We start from the raw sequence: 17,442 nt of genomic DNA on the forward strand, positions 1-17,442 counted from the left end.
ACTTGGTAAAGCTCTCCAACATTTATCACAGGGATAAAATTGTTAAAGGGAGAGAGAAAATCATAGAGCTCTTAAGTATCTATTTTCAAACATGTCTATACACATCTACAAATATGGTTTTTCCATATGCACATAATACTTATTCATATATCTATTCTCAAGCATACTTTATTTTTTAATTTGTTTTTTAAAATCTTTTTTTAAATTGTTCTTTTTAGACATACATGACAATATCAAGTGTACTATATTTTATATATTACATAAATATATTTTTTTTCAGTTGTCAGTGGACCTTTATTTTATTTATACATGGTGCTGAGATTCAAACCCAGTGCCTTACACCTGCTAGGCAAGTGCTCTACCACTGCACCACAACCCCAGCTCATCAGGTGCACTTTAAAAGACACATTCGTTATTACTACCATGTCTATATAGAAAAGCAACGGAGGGTTTCCTCAAGTGATTTTGTGAACTGAAGTAACTAAAGTCTTAAGAGAAGCTACCTCTCAGGATAAGGAGCAAAAACAAGAAGACCTGGGCTATCCCAGTGAGATCTGTCATTCCCTTTACCAAGTTCTATATCACAACTCAAACTTTTAAAAGTTTCTTCTGGGGGCTGAGTATATATAGCTCCAGTGCAGTATTTGCCTAGTATGCACAAAGCCCTGGATCCAATCCCCAGCACTGGGGGGTGGGGGGGGGGCTCTTCTCATAGAGCCCTACATGAAAGAATACTGCACATAGGCCAGGACTATTTTCCCTCCCAAGAACAGACCAGATTTTAAAAGCCAATAGGCCACTTCTCTGGAAAGAACCTCTTTTCTTGTGTATCCATTCATATGCAAAAATGGAAGGGAAGTGGATCACTTTCCATTTACAGCCCTCTGCGTTAGCTGAGTGTTAACACGCATGAACAGGTACTACTTGTATCGTTTTTTAAAAAAATCACTTTAATAAAAGATGTTAAGCCATTCCATTTTAGAATAAACATACATAAACGCCAATGCTGAGGTAGAAGGCTCATGATGGAGGACTACTATTTCAATAAGTGAGTCCCAGGTGGCTTAAGGACCTAGTTGGTGTGGTGGGGAACCATGCATGGACCCCACACCCTCTTTATAAGGGCTGCTGTGTCTGCCTCGTTGTTGGGGAAGTCATTCTCTCATTCAAAAAAAATTTGAAGGTGCCACTATGTGCCAAGCATTGTTCCAGATGCGCTTTGGAAGTCTGAGGCTGGCAGGGAGAACAAATGGTAGCTGCAGAAAACAAAGTGTGATCAGGGCTGAGATGGTCAGGTAAGCCCAGGGCAACATGGAAGCACCAGGAGGTGGCCCACGGAGTGTGCTGAGATGGATCAGAAGGACGTGTGGAATTTGGCCTGTTGAAGGGGTGGGGTGTGCGAGCAGAGCTGAGCCACTCTGGATGTCACATTTAGTGAAGGGGCTGGTAGCTTAGGAAGCCAGGAAGAACAGGAAGAGCTGAGGCTGCAAATCAGCTCACAAACAGCCCAGGTCAGGTTGTGAATCTGAGGCTTCACTGTGAAGTTAGAAGACAGCACTGAGGATTCTAAACAGGGACAAGGCAAGATGAGATTGCCCATCTGATAAAAAACACTTCAAAATCTGCTGGAAAACCAACAAAAGAAGGTAAAACTAGAGGGAGAAAGGCAATTAGAAAGCCATGACAGAACTCCAAGGAAGAGAGGACAGCTATGATGGGGAGAGGGAGAGGGTGGGACACAAGAAGGTGGGCAGAGGATAAACCCAGGTGTACGTTCAGATAGAAGGGAGTTTCGGCAAGGTCTACCAAGCAGATGACAGGACGTGCCTGGAACTCAAGGGAATGATCTAGACTAGAGAGGAATCACTGGCACAAATAAAGTAATAGAGCCAGCAGAGTGAATGAGATGATTCAGAAAAAGCAAAAGGAATGGTGAGGAAAGGGGAGGAGCCCTGGACACCCCACCAGTGGTAGAGAAGAAAGGTAGGGAAAGGAGCAGAATGGCTGTGAGGTCTCAGTAATCAGAGAGAGTAGAGAGCAGCTCTAAGATGGGAAAGGGCTGCGATAGTGTGCAACACCACCAAGGAAAAGCAAGAGGACACAGCCCTCCCCTCTCCCCTCCACCTACCAGAAGAGAAAGACTGCTGTTTTCTTAAAGCCTGTCAATTTCTGACACTTCCCTTAATTTCACTCTAACAGGCACTGGCAGCCTTCCGGTGGTCACTGTACACACCTGAACTGTCCGTCTCAAGGCAGGAAAAGAAATATGACTCAACACCAGGACACCAGTCACCTTTTCCCAAGAGATGACTCACGACGTTTTTCAAAACCAGACCCTAACTCCTAAATGCCATGTCCCTCAATCCTTTGTGTGTCACAAGCAGTCAGGGGGCTGTGTCACAAGACCAATGGGCATCCTGAGTAAGCTTTTTCAATTACCCCTACCTGATCCTGTTCTTCCCAGTGATACCCAAGGCACCAACCTTAATAACACATCCTTACAGAGCTTAAGTTATCACAAGGCTAAACCAACATACTACTATCGTCTCTGAAAACCACAGGACGGTTTTCAACAGAGACGGAAAGTAAAAAACCTCTAAATATTTAGGGATGGAATTGTAATAGAATATTTATAGCTACTTAGACTCACATATATAATGAGGTTTTATGGGGGGGGGGAGTGAATTGTTTTTTCTCTTCCAAAAGCTAGTGTCTAGGAAGAATCTTTGCCTACAAATGAGATCAGTATCATCCAGTGTCAATATCTATCTATAAAATGGCATTAAGAATGCTTGCCTCAGCAATTTTATAGGAGTACCTCAAGAACTGAATGAAATGAACTCTATGAAAATGGCCTCAAACAAATGCACAGATGTAAACAGAAATAAATGTTACTATCCACTTATACTAATTATACTACTATCCATTTATAATTACTAATCCACTTCATAGAGCTACAAAAGATTAAAGGCTAGTGCAGGGGGTAGACAGGATTACATTCTCCTAGCATCCATTTTTTTCAGAATACTTATTTTTACATATCTTTTACTTCAAAACAAATTTTGGAGGAATTTAGGAAATTATTATGACTAAATGAGGGGGCAGGGAGGCTGGAATATAATTCAGTTATAGAGTGCTTGCCTAGCATGTATAAGACTTGGGTTCAATTCTCAACATGGGGGAAAAAATAACAAAACTATTTGGGAGGGAAGAGGAAAATACTCAATCTCTTATCTAGCAAATAGTTTTTTGTCACACAGAACCATAAGAGAATAGCTTTCAAATGAACATGCAGCCACAATTTTTATAGTGCATACTACAAAGTATCCAAGATTTCTTAACCAATGAATAAGGTATTTTATATAATGGGATCCCCCAAACAGCAGATGGTGGGGATATTTTCTATATACTAATGTCAAACTATGAGCACCCTGTAGGCAAGAGAGCTTCTATTATATCTTCCTTTAACATTACAATTATTTCCAGTTAGTTAATAAACACCTGCAAACAGTTTCAGCATTAGACTAAGCTAAATTTAAATCAAGTTGATTTGAATCACGATTTAAACCATCAGTCAAGAAGAACTAATACCTTTTAAAATTAAAAATTGCATGCTTATTTTTGCCATAATGGTAATATACTTCATAAAACTCATAGATATGTGTATATACAATACTTTAAAAAATTACTTAAAGATGATATAAAAATCTTTTAATACATTCTCATAATTTTTAATATTACCATCCAGCCCTTACATACGCATGCATACTTTACATAATGAAAACCATACTCCATACCTCTTACTGCATTTTTTCTTATTTACAGCTACATTAGAAACTCTAATATAGTTGCTTTATGTATCAAAACTAAATGAAGCATCTATTTAAATAACTGAAGGACTGTGTTCTCTAAGTTGATATGGGTATTTTCCAGTATATTAAAATCTAATAACCATAACCAAAACAACTTATAAATTGCTTTTGTTTAATAAAAAAAGTATTAGATTCAACCATGAATCATTGTAAAATAAGCAGGTTAGTTAAGTACCTTTGTTAGTCAATGTTCACACATCAATAAACATTTATTCCTTGACATCAGTGTTTATTTTAACTACAGCCCTAAAATTTACTAAGGAAAAGGAGTGTTCATATCAAAGCCACTCTTAGGTGAAGAATAAATGACGCCTAGAATTAAGGAGATGGATCTTGCATGGCTTTTTGGTTTTGCTCTGGATGGGGTGGGTAAAATTTGTAAGTGCATTCTCCCCCATTCCTATATTCAAGAACTCCACCAACTAACAATTTATTAACAGAACCCCAGCCCAATCTTTTGCCACAGAAACCAATTACTCTGAAAAAAAAGCTGTGAATTTTGAGAAAATATTTAACCTCTGATATACCTTAAAAACCATACAGACGTCTCTAAAGTAATGTAATTTTAAATCCCATGAAAAAATTAGCTTATTAAAAATTTATGACAATTCTGATTTAACTATTTCATTGAAATCTAAAAACATCTGATCTCAGAAATTAGGGAAAGATTAGCTGTCATTAACAAAAAAAAAAAAACAAAATTGCCTCTATATACATGTACAATTATAGGGTAACAAACAAAATAAAAATTTACTTAAAAATTTACTTTTTTTTTTTTGTATAGACAGTGAAAGTTAGCTCTAGGCCAGAGGAGTTTGTGACCTTTAGGTAAAGACTCATGACTTAGCATCAAGTTCCCAAAGCCCACCATGTATATGCAACATGCAACCTGGCTTCCTGTCTTCAGTAAGCAAAGTTTGGGGCAAATGGGGAACTCTGGGTGTATCTGTGGTCAGCCAAGCACAAAGCAGTGGAGAAGGAACACAGATACTATTTCTGCGGCTGTTACCTCTTCTTGTTGTAGAACCTTCTTGTTTTCTCTTGCCCTTCTATAAAAGGAAGTCATACCTTGCATGGGCTCAGCACACACTATGACTGAACAGTCAGCACAATCTCACAGTTCTAGATGGCCCTCCCCAGCCATGTCACAATCTGAGTATAGGCCCACATTCTGAGAACTTTCTCCCCAGAGACTTCTGCTCTCCTTCTTTCAGAGTGGCATGACCTCAAGTACTATCACCCCACTCTATTTACCTTGCAGTAAGTCGCAAAGGCAAAAATACAACCTGCCATCCCAACCTGTTCACCCTCCCACTGAGAACAGGTAATCTTCCTCTGCTTATCATTCCCCAAGTGCCTTGTTAGGGGAACAAAACAAATTCTCTTTCACATGCATTAGAGAGTCTAATATTTTGTCAAACAGAAATGAAAAATAAACCTAATCTAAGCTGTCATAGAATCATGAAATGCCTCTGGCAGTTCTATCAAAGTATGTAGACATGTACGGACTCTTTGAAGAAATGAAACTGCAGTTTATCAAGTGTGATTTATAAGCAACACTGATTTAGCTGGTAGATAACACTGCTGTCTAATCATTAGTAGTCAGACAACAGCCATGTGAACACATCAATTATGGGCCACTGCCAAAAGCCCTTGAGATCTTGGAGATTAACAGCCAATCCTCTGTTTTACAAGCTCACATCAAAAAGAATATTAATAAGAGGAGGGGCAATGTGAAAGCTTGTCAGAGTAATTCAGCCACTAAAACAAGGCTTTTTCTCTCTCTTCTCTGTTGAATTGGCCCAAGGAAGAAGCTGGCATCAGCTACAAAGTACAACACTGCCAATTCCTTGGAAAATGTTTTTCACTAACATATGGGAACTTGTAAGGGTCTGTGAAACTGCTATTTGGTGAATAAAGACAGGCAAGCCTTTACCATATCCATTTTTTAACACCAGAATCACACAAATGGAGTCATTTTTGAGTTACTTTTAAATTAGCATGCACAGTAGAAATAACCACTAGCTTTTTCTCTTCTCTCAAAATCAGAAATTTTGTAAAATCTCGCCTGTATTCCACTTCTAATACTTCTGCCATCCACCAAATTTAATTAAGAGAAATCGTACTAACCCTCACGTTAATGAGCTTCTTCAAGCTAACGTGGTTCTTTCCATTGTAGAACAAAAATCAAAATGCGTGTTCTCTAAGTACTTAAATTTCTTCTTTACAGCTATCTCAGGAAGACAGATATAAATCCCACTGATATTTCTGCAATTAAACCGATTCTCACAATCCATAGAGAGAGACATTTGCAAAACTAGAGGCCACAGGCACAGCATTCATTTTGGTTATATCAGTATTTAACAAACACACCAGTGAGGATTGCTGTATTTTTGTAAATGATTAGATTAAAGCAAACAGCTGGCAACTCAACATTTAGTGGGGTTCTAGCAGGTTCCCTAATACATGAACATAAGCCACTACAAAATGTGTGGCCTGGGTTTCCCTGGCACTTACTTACTTTGTTTGCATTTATATTTGTAAAACACTCTATATTTACAAAGAGTTTTCCCATTATTTCATTTGTTGTTCATCATTTCAAAATCAACATGGGGTCGTAGGGAAAACATTAGGGGAGGAAAAAGAAGCATGGGGTTCCTGTTGCTTCTCAGTAGTCAGGCTGTTTGGCCCCTGAGCAAGTCACTTAATTCAAGGGCTTGTTGACAAGCAATTGTTAAATCAAAGATTTTGTACCTGGGCTTCAAAGACTTTGTGGAGTCTGAGAAATCCTGTAATTATAGAAGCAAAGGTTTGTGTGTTTGTGCACCTTTTCTTTCTTCTACTACTACTATTATCATTATTATTTAAATTCCTGGAGAAAGGGTCCATTGATGCTCAGTAAAATTCTAACCTACAAGGAGAGAGGTAAGAACGGACCAGGCGTAAATTCAAGGGCAAGAGCTATTCCTCTTTTTCACTGTAGTGCACACTCAGACTAGAAGGCACTGGCATTCATTCTAAACCTCAGTTTCTCTGCCCATAAACTAGAGCAATAATATGTTTTCTTATGACCTTTGAAGGCTGTCATAAAAACCAATAGGATATCCCTTTGAAAGTACTTACACATAATTTAGGGTGCTATTAAATTTAAACAACATTCCTTGGGCAACTAAATGCTAAGCATTGTACCAAGATTAAAAATTATCGATTGTTTCTTTTTGATATTGGAAAGGAAATAGACTTCTAAGTAAATAATTTATATGGGGAGCTTCTCAAAGAGGAAACTATTCCCAGCTTTGCTGATGTTGTATTTGCTCACTCCAAAAGATGTTAGATTTCTCATTAATTTTCATAATCCATCACCTTTATAATATATCTTATTATGGAATTTCTTTCTCCACTTCTACTCCAGCAAAAACTCACAGAGTTAAAAAAAAAAAAAAAAAGATGTTCAACTTAGTAGAGGCTCTATAAGAACCACAATCCTGCCATGGCTAACACAGCAGCACACAACTCATTCAGATAAAGCAGACTTTCACAATAAACATGAATAGTTTCGATCTACTGAATGCATACTGGCAAGAATATTTGGGGGAGGGGGTAAAGAATATGCTTTAATAATATGCTAAGTTTAATGGACAACTTCAAGGTAAAAATCAAACCATTGTTCTTTTTAACAACAGTTATAGCTAATAATGACTTATGATTGTAATCAATGATTACACATTAAAGTCCTCAGAATGGGCTGTGCTTCAAGTTCTTATATGAACTTCTGCTGAGATAAAGGGACCAAATTCATGACTGAGTCCCAAAGATCTGATCCCCTTCTAAACTCCTAGGCTGGTTTAAAAAAAAAAAAATTGTTTGCAAATTAGATTGATGATTTGGTGTAAGTTTTCCAATAAATACTTCTTTCTTCTTCTTGAATAATGACTTTTTTTTTTCTTTTTTAAGAGTAGCCCTCCACTTTAGTCCTGAGGGTTGTGTGGGCAACAAAGAAATCATCAGACAAAAATCTGCCAACAAACAGGATGCCGTTGTAATCTGTTATTCTGACACCACATAACCCTTATGGGTAAATCATCTTTACCTTTATTCTTTAAAATTCAACAGATATGCTCTACCAGACCCAGAGAAAGCCGGCACAACATAACTGATTATCCAGATGACGGATATAATGCCACATAAATGCAAGATACAGGAAAATCCAAATAATTCCCAGCAGTATCTGTGCCTGTGATCTCTACCTGAAAGAAAGACAAAAGATGGGGACCCAGTGGAGCCAGCCTTAAGGCCCTCCTCTACTCTATGACCCTACTAAAAGAGCATCCAGTTCAACAAATATTGACTGAAATAAAAATAAGATGGCATCCATGTCCTCAGGGTCTCAGGCTAGCAGGGAAACATATATTAGATATTACAGAACAAAATGGGAGGAAGTGTAGATAAAAGACATCTGTCTCCAGTGCAATACGTAGGAAAGGGGGAAATTAGAACTCTTTTGGAACCAGAAGGCAACCGTCCAAGAAGAAAACAAAGCCCAGAAAACAGTGGCGTTTGTCCAGGGTCATAAAAGAAGTCAAAGCCCAGCTGACCAGGAGAGACGACCTCCATAGATCAGACCAGCAGCAGTAATACTTAAAACTGCATGCTTTATACATTCCCAAAACATTTCCTCCTGCCTCCACAGCAATTATCTACATGCTACTAAACCAAAATGGCTAACTAAGCAAAGCCATGGTTCAGCTTTACTACTTAAGCAATTTGTTTGTGAGGGATATTTCTGCCCTTGGATTCTAGGAAACACCAGTAAGTGTATTTATTGGGTATAAATATTCCTAGGGCTGGAGTTGCAAATCATTAGTTGTTCTGGCCCTACCTCCCATTTAACCAAGTACAGTAATTAACCACCTGTAAAACACCTTAATGAAGTCATATTTAAAGCAATACAGTGGTGATTTTTCTATACAGAACCACCTTTAAAAAAACATTCTAATAGCCATTACTAACATCTGTCCAGACAGAGAGGGAGAGAGAGAGAGAGAGAGAGAGAGAGAGAGAGAAGGGTCTTCAGCATTGTCTAAATGTACCCAAAGAAGCTGAATAAGGGTGAGGACCAGGGACTAGGTATTTGGGGACATGAAAAAAACTTAAGCACTCTCCAAATGATTCAGACACATAACTCAGGTCAAGAACTATTTATATTAAGGTTTCAAGAATTTTTTAATATTGGAACAAAAATTATATAGAAACATGACCCTCAAAATCAATAAGGTAGGGCTGGGGATGTGGCTCAAGCGGTAGCGCGCTCGCCTGGCATGCGTGCGGCCCGGGTTCGATCCTCAGCACCACATACCAACAAAGATGTTGTGTCCGCCGAGAACTAAAAAATAAATATTAAAAAAAAAAAAAATTCTCTCTCTCTCTCTCTCTCTCCCCTCTCTCACTCTCTCTTTAAAAAAAAAAAAAATCAATAAGGTAAAAATCTTATATCCCAGTTAAAGACCTTAAAGATAGTTCAAGTACCATAAAATCAGCAGAAGAAAAAGAGTTTAATAATAGTCTTAGAGTAAGAAAGGTCTTCCTAAACCAATATAAAACCCAGAAGCCATACAAATATATAAATTGTAAAACTGACTACACAATTTAAGATATTTCGCTGGGCACTAGCACAAATATAATCAAAAGACAAATGAAGAGATGGGAAAAATATTTGCAAAGCACATGAAAATTTTGCAAACAAAAGAATAGTGCATTTAATTAATATACACTAAAATACTTTTAAGTCAACAAGAAATGGCCACTAGCACATTAGAAAAGTAGTCAAAGGTTATAATTACCAACATGTAGGAAAATAAAGAGATATAATGGCTTGTACATATGAAAAAATACAAATTTAAATAATGTGTATTAATACATTAACACTGAAGTGAGAAAATTATAATTCACAGCATTAAATTATAGAAATACAGGCACATAAGTTCCAGTGTAAATAGGTATTCAACCTGATGCAATCAAGTTGGAGAACAATTGCATTTTGAAATACATGTGTGCAAAGATGTTCACTAGAAAATTTTTTGCAGCTGAAAAATACTGGAAACAACCTGAAGGCTTTCAGACTAGTTTAATTATGGAATCAAAGGTAGAAAAGGAACACGTGCTATCCAAAGACACATGGTTAACTGCAAAGGGCAAGGTGCAGATCAGTTTCATTGCTTTTTATTTATTTTTTTCTTTTTCTTTTTTTGCAGTACCCAGGTTTGAACCCACTGGGGATTGAGCCCACAAAGCTAAACTCCAGCCCTTTTTATTTTATTTTATTTTATTTTATTTTGAGGGTCTCACTAAGCTGCTGAGGCTGGCCTTGAACTTGCAATCCTCTTGCTTTAGTCTCCTGAGTTACTAGCATTACAGGTGTGCACAACCGTGTAAATCAGTTTCTTTGATGTGCTCTAACTTGTGTACTGAGAGGAGAAATATAAATATATGCTTGTCCAGATGGAAACTATTTTGAGAAGAACACACAAAATTGCTATAAGTAACTGGTTCAAATAGTCTGGGAAGGGGGAAGTAAAAACTACTTTCCATTATACAATATTTTAGGACAACTTAAACTTCTATAGATTTATTTATTGCTTTTTTAATATAAAAATTATTTTAATAAGTGTAATAGTTTCTCAGGGCTCTAAATCAGTCTTCAAATGAGGAGGTGTGTCAAACCTCCAGCAAGTATGCAAGTAATCTTCTGAGGTGCAATGCAAAAAATATTGACCTTTTTATTTACATTACTAGCCCATCATTTTCTGATGATAGCATATTTGGTAGAAATCAACTATATTAATATAATCACACATGTAAGTATGGGAGTGATGGAGACACTTGAACACATGTCCTTGGGAAAAGTAATCTCTTTTAATTAATGTTTTCTGAAAAAAATGTAACATTTTGTTCACTCTTTTAAAAAAATTTTTAAAAAGCCTCAATATTGGGGCTGGGGCTGTGGCTCAGTGGCAGAGCACTTGCCTGCACCTGTGAGGCACTGTGTTTGAACCTCAGCACTACATAAAAATAAAAAAATAAAATAAAGGTATTGTGTATATCTACAACTAAAATATATATACTTTTTATTTTTTTAAACACCTCCATATTTACAATTTTGCAACGTGAAATCACTTGATAAAATTCACACAAGATAACCCATCCATGTTTCTTAGCCACTTAGAAATGAAAATGAAATCAAAAGACTTAAGGACTGGAGCCAGAGTGAAGCTTAGGGCAGGTTCCCACACAGGACCATCAGAGCCTGTCCCTCCCACCTTGAGTCTTACTTGATTGAGCCTGGCCTCTAGTTTCTTCTCCAACTTCATCTCCTCGCACTTGCCTCTGCAGCTCCTGCCACCCTGGAGCAGGAATCTCCTCAAACACTCCCCCATCTCAGGGCTTGCACACAGGCTGCTCCCCAGGTCTAAAAAGTTCCCACCACAAGAGGCCAAATGGCTCCTCCTCACTGTTCTCAGGTCCCTTCTCAAACATAAACAAACATAAATTCTCCTTTCCCACCATCTCGCTGTCCCACCTTCCCAGACTCAATTCTCCCTTAAAGCACGTGACACTAACCAAAATACATTTATTCATCAAGAATAAACTAAAATATAAGCTTCATGAGAACAGATACTTGGTTTGTTCACTACTGGACCTCCAGGACCCAGATTGTGCTTCACATAGAATAGGCATTCAAACACTACTTGCTGAGTGAAGGAAATGATACAGGAATGAATAGAAAAACAAATTAAGACTTTCACCAGCACTTTCTAATATCTACTGTCCAAACAAAATGGTCAAAGCTCTCTAAACTGTTAGGGGAAGGAGGGAAGGAATGAATGAAGAAGTGAATATCTAACTGCTGTCTGCATCTCCAGTTAAAAAACAAACAAACAAACAAAAAACTTAACATATTTAAATTTGTATTTTTTCATATGTACTAAGCCATTATATCATTATATCATTTACAAATGATAAAAACCTGCTATTTTTGTTTTGTTTTGTTTTTAACCCTAAGACCTATCTCCACCCACCCCCACATCCCTCCCCCACCGCCTCACATATTTATGCAGATCCTTCCTGATACAATGGAGTACTATTCCAGGGACCCCAGAGGCCCACAGCTGCACCCAAGTACCAGACCTCCCCCACACCAATACCCCTCCCCTCTCTCTAGTTTGATCAGCTTTTCTCCACCAGCAGCCCATTAGCAAACAGGCTATTAAAAGTATGTGGCTCAAGCGGTAGCGCGCTCGCCTGGCATGCGTGCGGCCCAGGTTCGATCCTCAGCACCACATACAAAGATGTGTCCGCTGAGAACTAAAAAATAAACATTAAAAATTCTCTCTCTCTCCCACTCTCTCTTAAAAAAAAAAAAAAGTTCCCCACTCTAAAAAAAATGATAGACTAGTCCATATATATAAATATTTTTTTTTCTCAACTCATAAAAAAAATCCAGTCCTCCAGTCAGATTTTTAATTCCCTTATCCTTGCCCCTCAACCCAGGACCATCTGCGTTAAGGTCACCATCAGTCAGTTCTGAGTCTCATCTTAACCCGACTTCTTGGCAGCATTTGCCAGGGCTGATCAGAGCCTCCTTGCAGGAATTTCCTCATTCGCTCTCCAGAAACACCAGATTGACTGGGTTTTCTTCTGCCTCACTAAAGTGGGGCCAGCTCCTCCTAATATCCATGGCTCAGCTCTGGACCCCAGTTTTCTCCAACTATCCTCATTCTCTAGGTGACCCTGCTTCAGCCCAATAATTTTAAAGCCAAGCAAAATATGCCCATCCCTCCTTATCTGTGTCTCCTGCCTGGCCATCCAACTAAAAAAGCATCACTCGGCAACCAGCAACCAGCAGCTGTATCAAAACTGAGTTGTAACTTTTTTTTTTTTTTTTTTTTGGTACTCAGGATTGAACCCAGGGTGCTCTACCACTGAACTACAATCCAAGCAATTTTTATTTTATTTTAAGACTTCTCACAAAGTTGATCAGGCGGGCCTCAAACTTGGGATCTTCCTACCTCAGTTCCTGAATAGCTGGGATTACTTGTAGGAATCACTGCACCAGACTAATCATATTTCATGATTCCACTTGTCCCCAAATCCAGGTGTTATCCTTAATCATCATTCTTTCATGACTGCATATCTAAGCAAAGTCTCTTGTCTCTCCTCGAGCCTACTGAAGAAGTTTTATAATTGATTTCCCTGTTCCTCTTCTTGTCTATCGTCAACTATGAAAAACAGACCAAATCATGTTATTCTCTTGCACAAAATTCTGAAATTTTTCTCATATTCAGACTAAAATTCAAACTCCTCACCATGATCTACAAGGCCCTGCATGATCAGGTCTGTGCCCAACTCCCAACCCAATCTGGACAAAATCTGTGCAAAACACATTCCATGTGTGTTATCGGAGTGGATTTAACAGCATGTGCAGTCAGCCAAGAAAAAGCCTAGGAAGCATGTTCAGAAAAAAAGCGCAAACGTCCAATCAATCGGGATTCCAGGCTTTGGTTCCCCTCTCCATTCAGCGTCAGTTGCTGCTGAATCTGCTGACATGGCTCTTTCTGCTGAGTCTGCTCTTTCTCTCCCATCTCAAGCTTATACTTGATATGGCTCTCTACCCTGTAATAGAGCTTCAAAATCAGCTCCATGAGACCCTGTGCTTTAACCTCATCCCTCATGTGCAGTTCCCAGCACCAGAAGGCTTAAAAAAACATTAACAACAGAAGAGGTTTTAAAACAAGTAGGCAAATCTTCATTTTTCTGGCCAACTTCCTTGCCCACTGTATCCTAAAATGTTCCAGGATTTGCAATGGCAAAACACACAACTGTGTGCTCTGGCAACCCAAAAGGCTCTCCTTTCCCCAAATCAAGACATCAGAGGCAATAAAAAGTAAGTACCACCGCTTGCTCAAATCGTTGTGAGCTTATCACACCCATTATCTTTCTGATTTGTGTCCTTGAGATCCCAGTGGCCTTTATCTAAGCCTCTTCTTCATAACTGTCAGTTCATTAATTTGCATAACTGTGCATTAGTTCTGTTCTTCACATCAATTTCTTCAAGTCTGTTAAAAATTGGTAGAAATTTCTAGAAAACACAACTTATAGATGGGAATACATATAAAACTCTAATAACAGATATGAAAAGTAAAAAGATATAACATCTATGCTGAAGTGTGATTTGCAGCACAACTTCATATAAGTACCAAGCCTCAGACTCTCATTTGTTTATTAGGTCCCTAATCGAATCTTAACTTCCTATTTTAGTTATAAAAATGCCACCCCCCCAAAAAAAATCAGGTGGAAGGGAAAGTATGTCAGATCCTGCTTCAGCTTCATCATTTGCATCCTTAAGGCCAGCTGTAAGTATCTTTAACAAACCCTGAGAAGGGTCTCAGGAAAACAGAAGGGAGACCAAGAGTGATAAAAGGGGATGAAGAGGAGCCTGAGAAGAGGATGACCTCACTGACTTATACTTTACTCCTCCCAGGAAGCCCCTTCTCTTGGCCCATTTACATAGGTTTTTCATGACCTGAAAATCACCATTCCAACACCCCTGGCCTTCTGCTTATCTACCTTGCTGTGCAAGATAACCTTGAGTTCATTGCTTGGGCCATTTTAAAATGCTAAGGACTCTATAATCAAATATTAAAGCAACTGGTACATACTAAATGTAACACATAAATTTAGCTCCTTCTCTATATCGGAGTGGATTTAACAGCATGTACAGTCAGCCAAGGCAAAGCCTAGGAAGCATGTCCAGAAAAAAGTGCAAACGTCCAATCAATCAGGATTCCAGCTTTGGTTATGAATGTTATGAAGTATGTTTGTTTATAAATATTGGGGTACATTTACATTCCTGTGCAAGAAATGTATCCATGTTGCTTGCTTTGTAGAACACTGTGCCATTAATTCCATCCATTTTTCTCCAATGAGGCAGACATTATCAATAGCCCATCTCACCTTCTATCCTGCTACTTTCTAAACCCATGGCCCATTACTCTTCTTCCTCTCTTTATAGTTTCAGGTAACACAAATAAAGTTCACTATAGAATCCTATTAGCCTACCAACTTCAAAGCCAATTTATGGGCTCAAGATTAAGATCAGCAATGTCCAACTACAAAAGGGTGGCACAATTTCCATCCCTAAAGTTCTGCTCTTCACAGGGAACAATCAGGAGAAGAATGAGATCTTGAGCAGCTTTTAAATTATCAGCTCAGATTATTGTTTCCATTCTGGCACAGCCATCAAATTCAAGAAGTGCAAAGAAGAAATGGGTGCTGAAAGGAAAGGTCTCTGTGGTACATAAGCTCTATCTACATCCCGTTTCTACAAGCTCACCACCTCTTTGGCCTCACAGCTGCAGTGTGGGAAGAGCAAGCTGGTCCAGGCCTCAGAGAGCCCCACAAAGAGGCAAGAGCAGGCAATAAATTCCTGGGATACAGCAAGGATTTGCCCTAATGTTTGGTGCAGTCAATACCAAGTCCCTTTACCAGGAAGCGCCACCAATCAGAAAGTGATACCAAGAAAACTTGTTTTGAGTCCAGAAAGGCCAAATGTGAACTAGGAAATACTTAAGAATAAAATATGATAAATCCGTAAACATTCCAATCACACCTAGATTCTATTTATTCATGTTGTTGTAACCAATTCTTTAAGCTTTTCCTTGACTGTATATACATATATGTGTGTGTGTTTAAGTATATATGACTATGTTTATAAATATGAAATATACATATATGCTATATTTAGTGATTGATAGTTACTTTTAATTCTTTTGTGTTGTTTACTTGTTTCCTGCACTCCCCCAAAGGGTACTTTGAAATCTTTCCAGTTTTTACAATTAAACCTAACCATCTGGACAAAAATCTTCACATTCACTAAATTAGTCACAGATTTTGTGGGTAAGCTGAGAAACTAAATGCTATGCTCAGCGCTAGGATTTAAACCACATCTACCACAGCAAAACACTCTCTTTCCAATAATCTCTCCAATTATGCACGCACATTGAGGCTCAGATAACACGGAGGCAACCATACCTCACTGCACACAATTATTTGTACAGTTAGTGTTATTCTTCAGGTCCCAAAGTGAGTTGCAACAATTCCAAAATGAAATTCTTCAAAAACTTTTCACAATTTATCTTCCAGATAAAAGATAAAACAGCATCTATTTTTTTCACCACCATTTAATATCCTACTGCTACTAGTATATGCTGGCAAGCTGCTCACTAAATTCAAAAGCAATTTGCAAAGTTCTCTATTTATGTATTGAACACTGGTAAAAACATGATTTGAATATGCTGGGCATTTTCTAGATTTTGCAAGAACAAGAGTCTTCAGAGTTTACTACAGTTGTCAGAAAAGGAAAATTCAACATGCTTAAGGTTTAATATACTCAGAGAACTGACATCCAATCACCAGGACATAACTGTGGTATTACAGAACTTCCATCAATCTAAGACTGGACAGGATTATCTGCTGGAAGTAACTTTGCAGCTGTACAAGCTCCAGATAAATGTAAAACACTGGTTTATACAAGGAAATATGTATATGAATTTATAGCAGGCTTATAGATTCACACACTGGTCTTTCAAAGGAGACTTTAAGCCTTTAACATGAGCTAAAACAGAAAGTACTAGACTTTGGTGTAAGCAGGTTTATAAAAATCTTTTTTCGGAGCATCTTAAGTTAGCGTTTTTCCTTTCATATTTTATATGAGCAACATAAAGAATTCACTTACATAATATACAGAAGAACAGGTTAAATAGAAGAGCCAAGGGAAGCTTCTGTTCAGATTAAGTCCTGAGGGACAGAAAGCTCAGCACCTCCTCCCTATTCTTACACTACAAAAGAACACAAACTTACTCAACTAGATGGCATTTTAAAAATCCTTAGAAACATTCATATTGGAGAGGTACTGACAATTTGGTAAAAAGATTTCTTTCCAGAAGAATTAAAACCATAGACAGAATCTCAAGCTTGCACAGCCCAAAGCTGTCGTAAATATTAACTGGAGTCATGTTTTTCATTTTTGCATTTATGTTTTGCTGCCTAAGTAAACACAGACTGAGCACATATTAACAAACAACCACCAGAGAAATCAAATTTAGGTGAGCATTTGTAGAGTTTTACCACTTAGGTAAAAAAAATAAAATAAAAAATCAGGATTTTTAAAAAACTGTGTTTCACAAATTTAGTCTACTTGGTGACTATGACAATGCTAAGTCTCAGGCAATTTAAAAATCAGGAGTTTAAAAAATTATGTTGGACGTTCAAGTGTCTTTCCTAATAAAGAGAAGATAATAGGAAAGAAATGAACAAAAAACACCTTAAAAAGTCACTAGTAGTTTAACAAGACTGAAACCACCTAGTCTTCATTTTCATACCCTCTTTGCTTTCCCAACCCCAGAAGAAATATATCTGTGAAGTGAAGCTTTCAGCCATCATTTGGAGTAAAAAATCATGCCATTTCAGAAGAATCATGATATCAAAACAATCATGGGCAAATTTCAAGGAGAAA

The 17,442-nt window shown here is 37.9% G+C and overlaps 1 protein-coding gene across 6 annotated transcripts in view; it reads right to left on the bottom strand.

The window, feature by feature from the left end:
• ZNF608 (zinc finger protein 608) overlaps positions 1–17,442 on the bottom strand; it is a gene marked incomplete at its 3' end in the record, with an annotated part of 106,849 nt that overhangs the window by 72,764 nt on the left and 16,643 nt on the right. Inside the window, exon 1 of one of the 6 annotated variants that reach the window (XM_081280330.1) lies at positions 11,201–11,321. The exons of the other annotated variants lie outside the window; for them this stretch is intronic. Within the exon in view, the coding sequence (XP_081136456.1) occupies positions 11,201–11,305 (105 nt within the window). The 5' untranslated portion in view covers positions 11,306–11,321. Of the gene's footprint in view, positions 1–11,200; positions 11,322–17,442 lie in introns of those variants that run through there. 6 annotated transcript variants of the gene reach the window in all.

This window comes from Spermophilus citellus (genome assembly GCF_964194105.1).
Source record: "Spermophilus citellus genome assembly, chromosome: 1".
Lineage (NCBI taxonomy): Eukaryota > Metazoa > Chordata > Mammalia > Rodentia > Sciuridae > Spermophilus > Spermophilus citellus.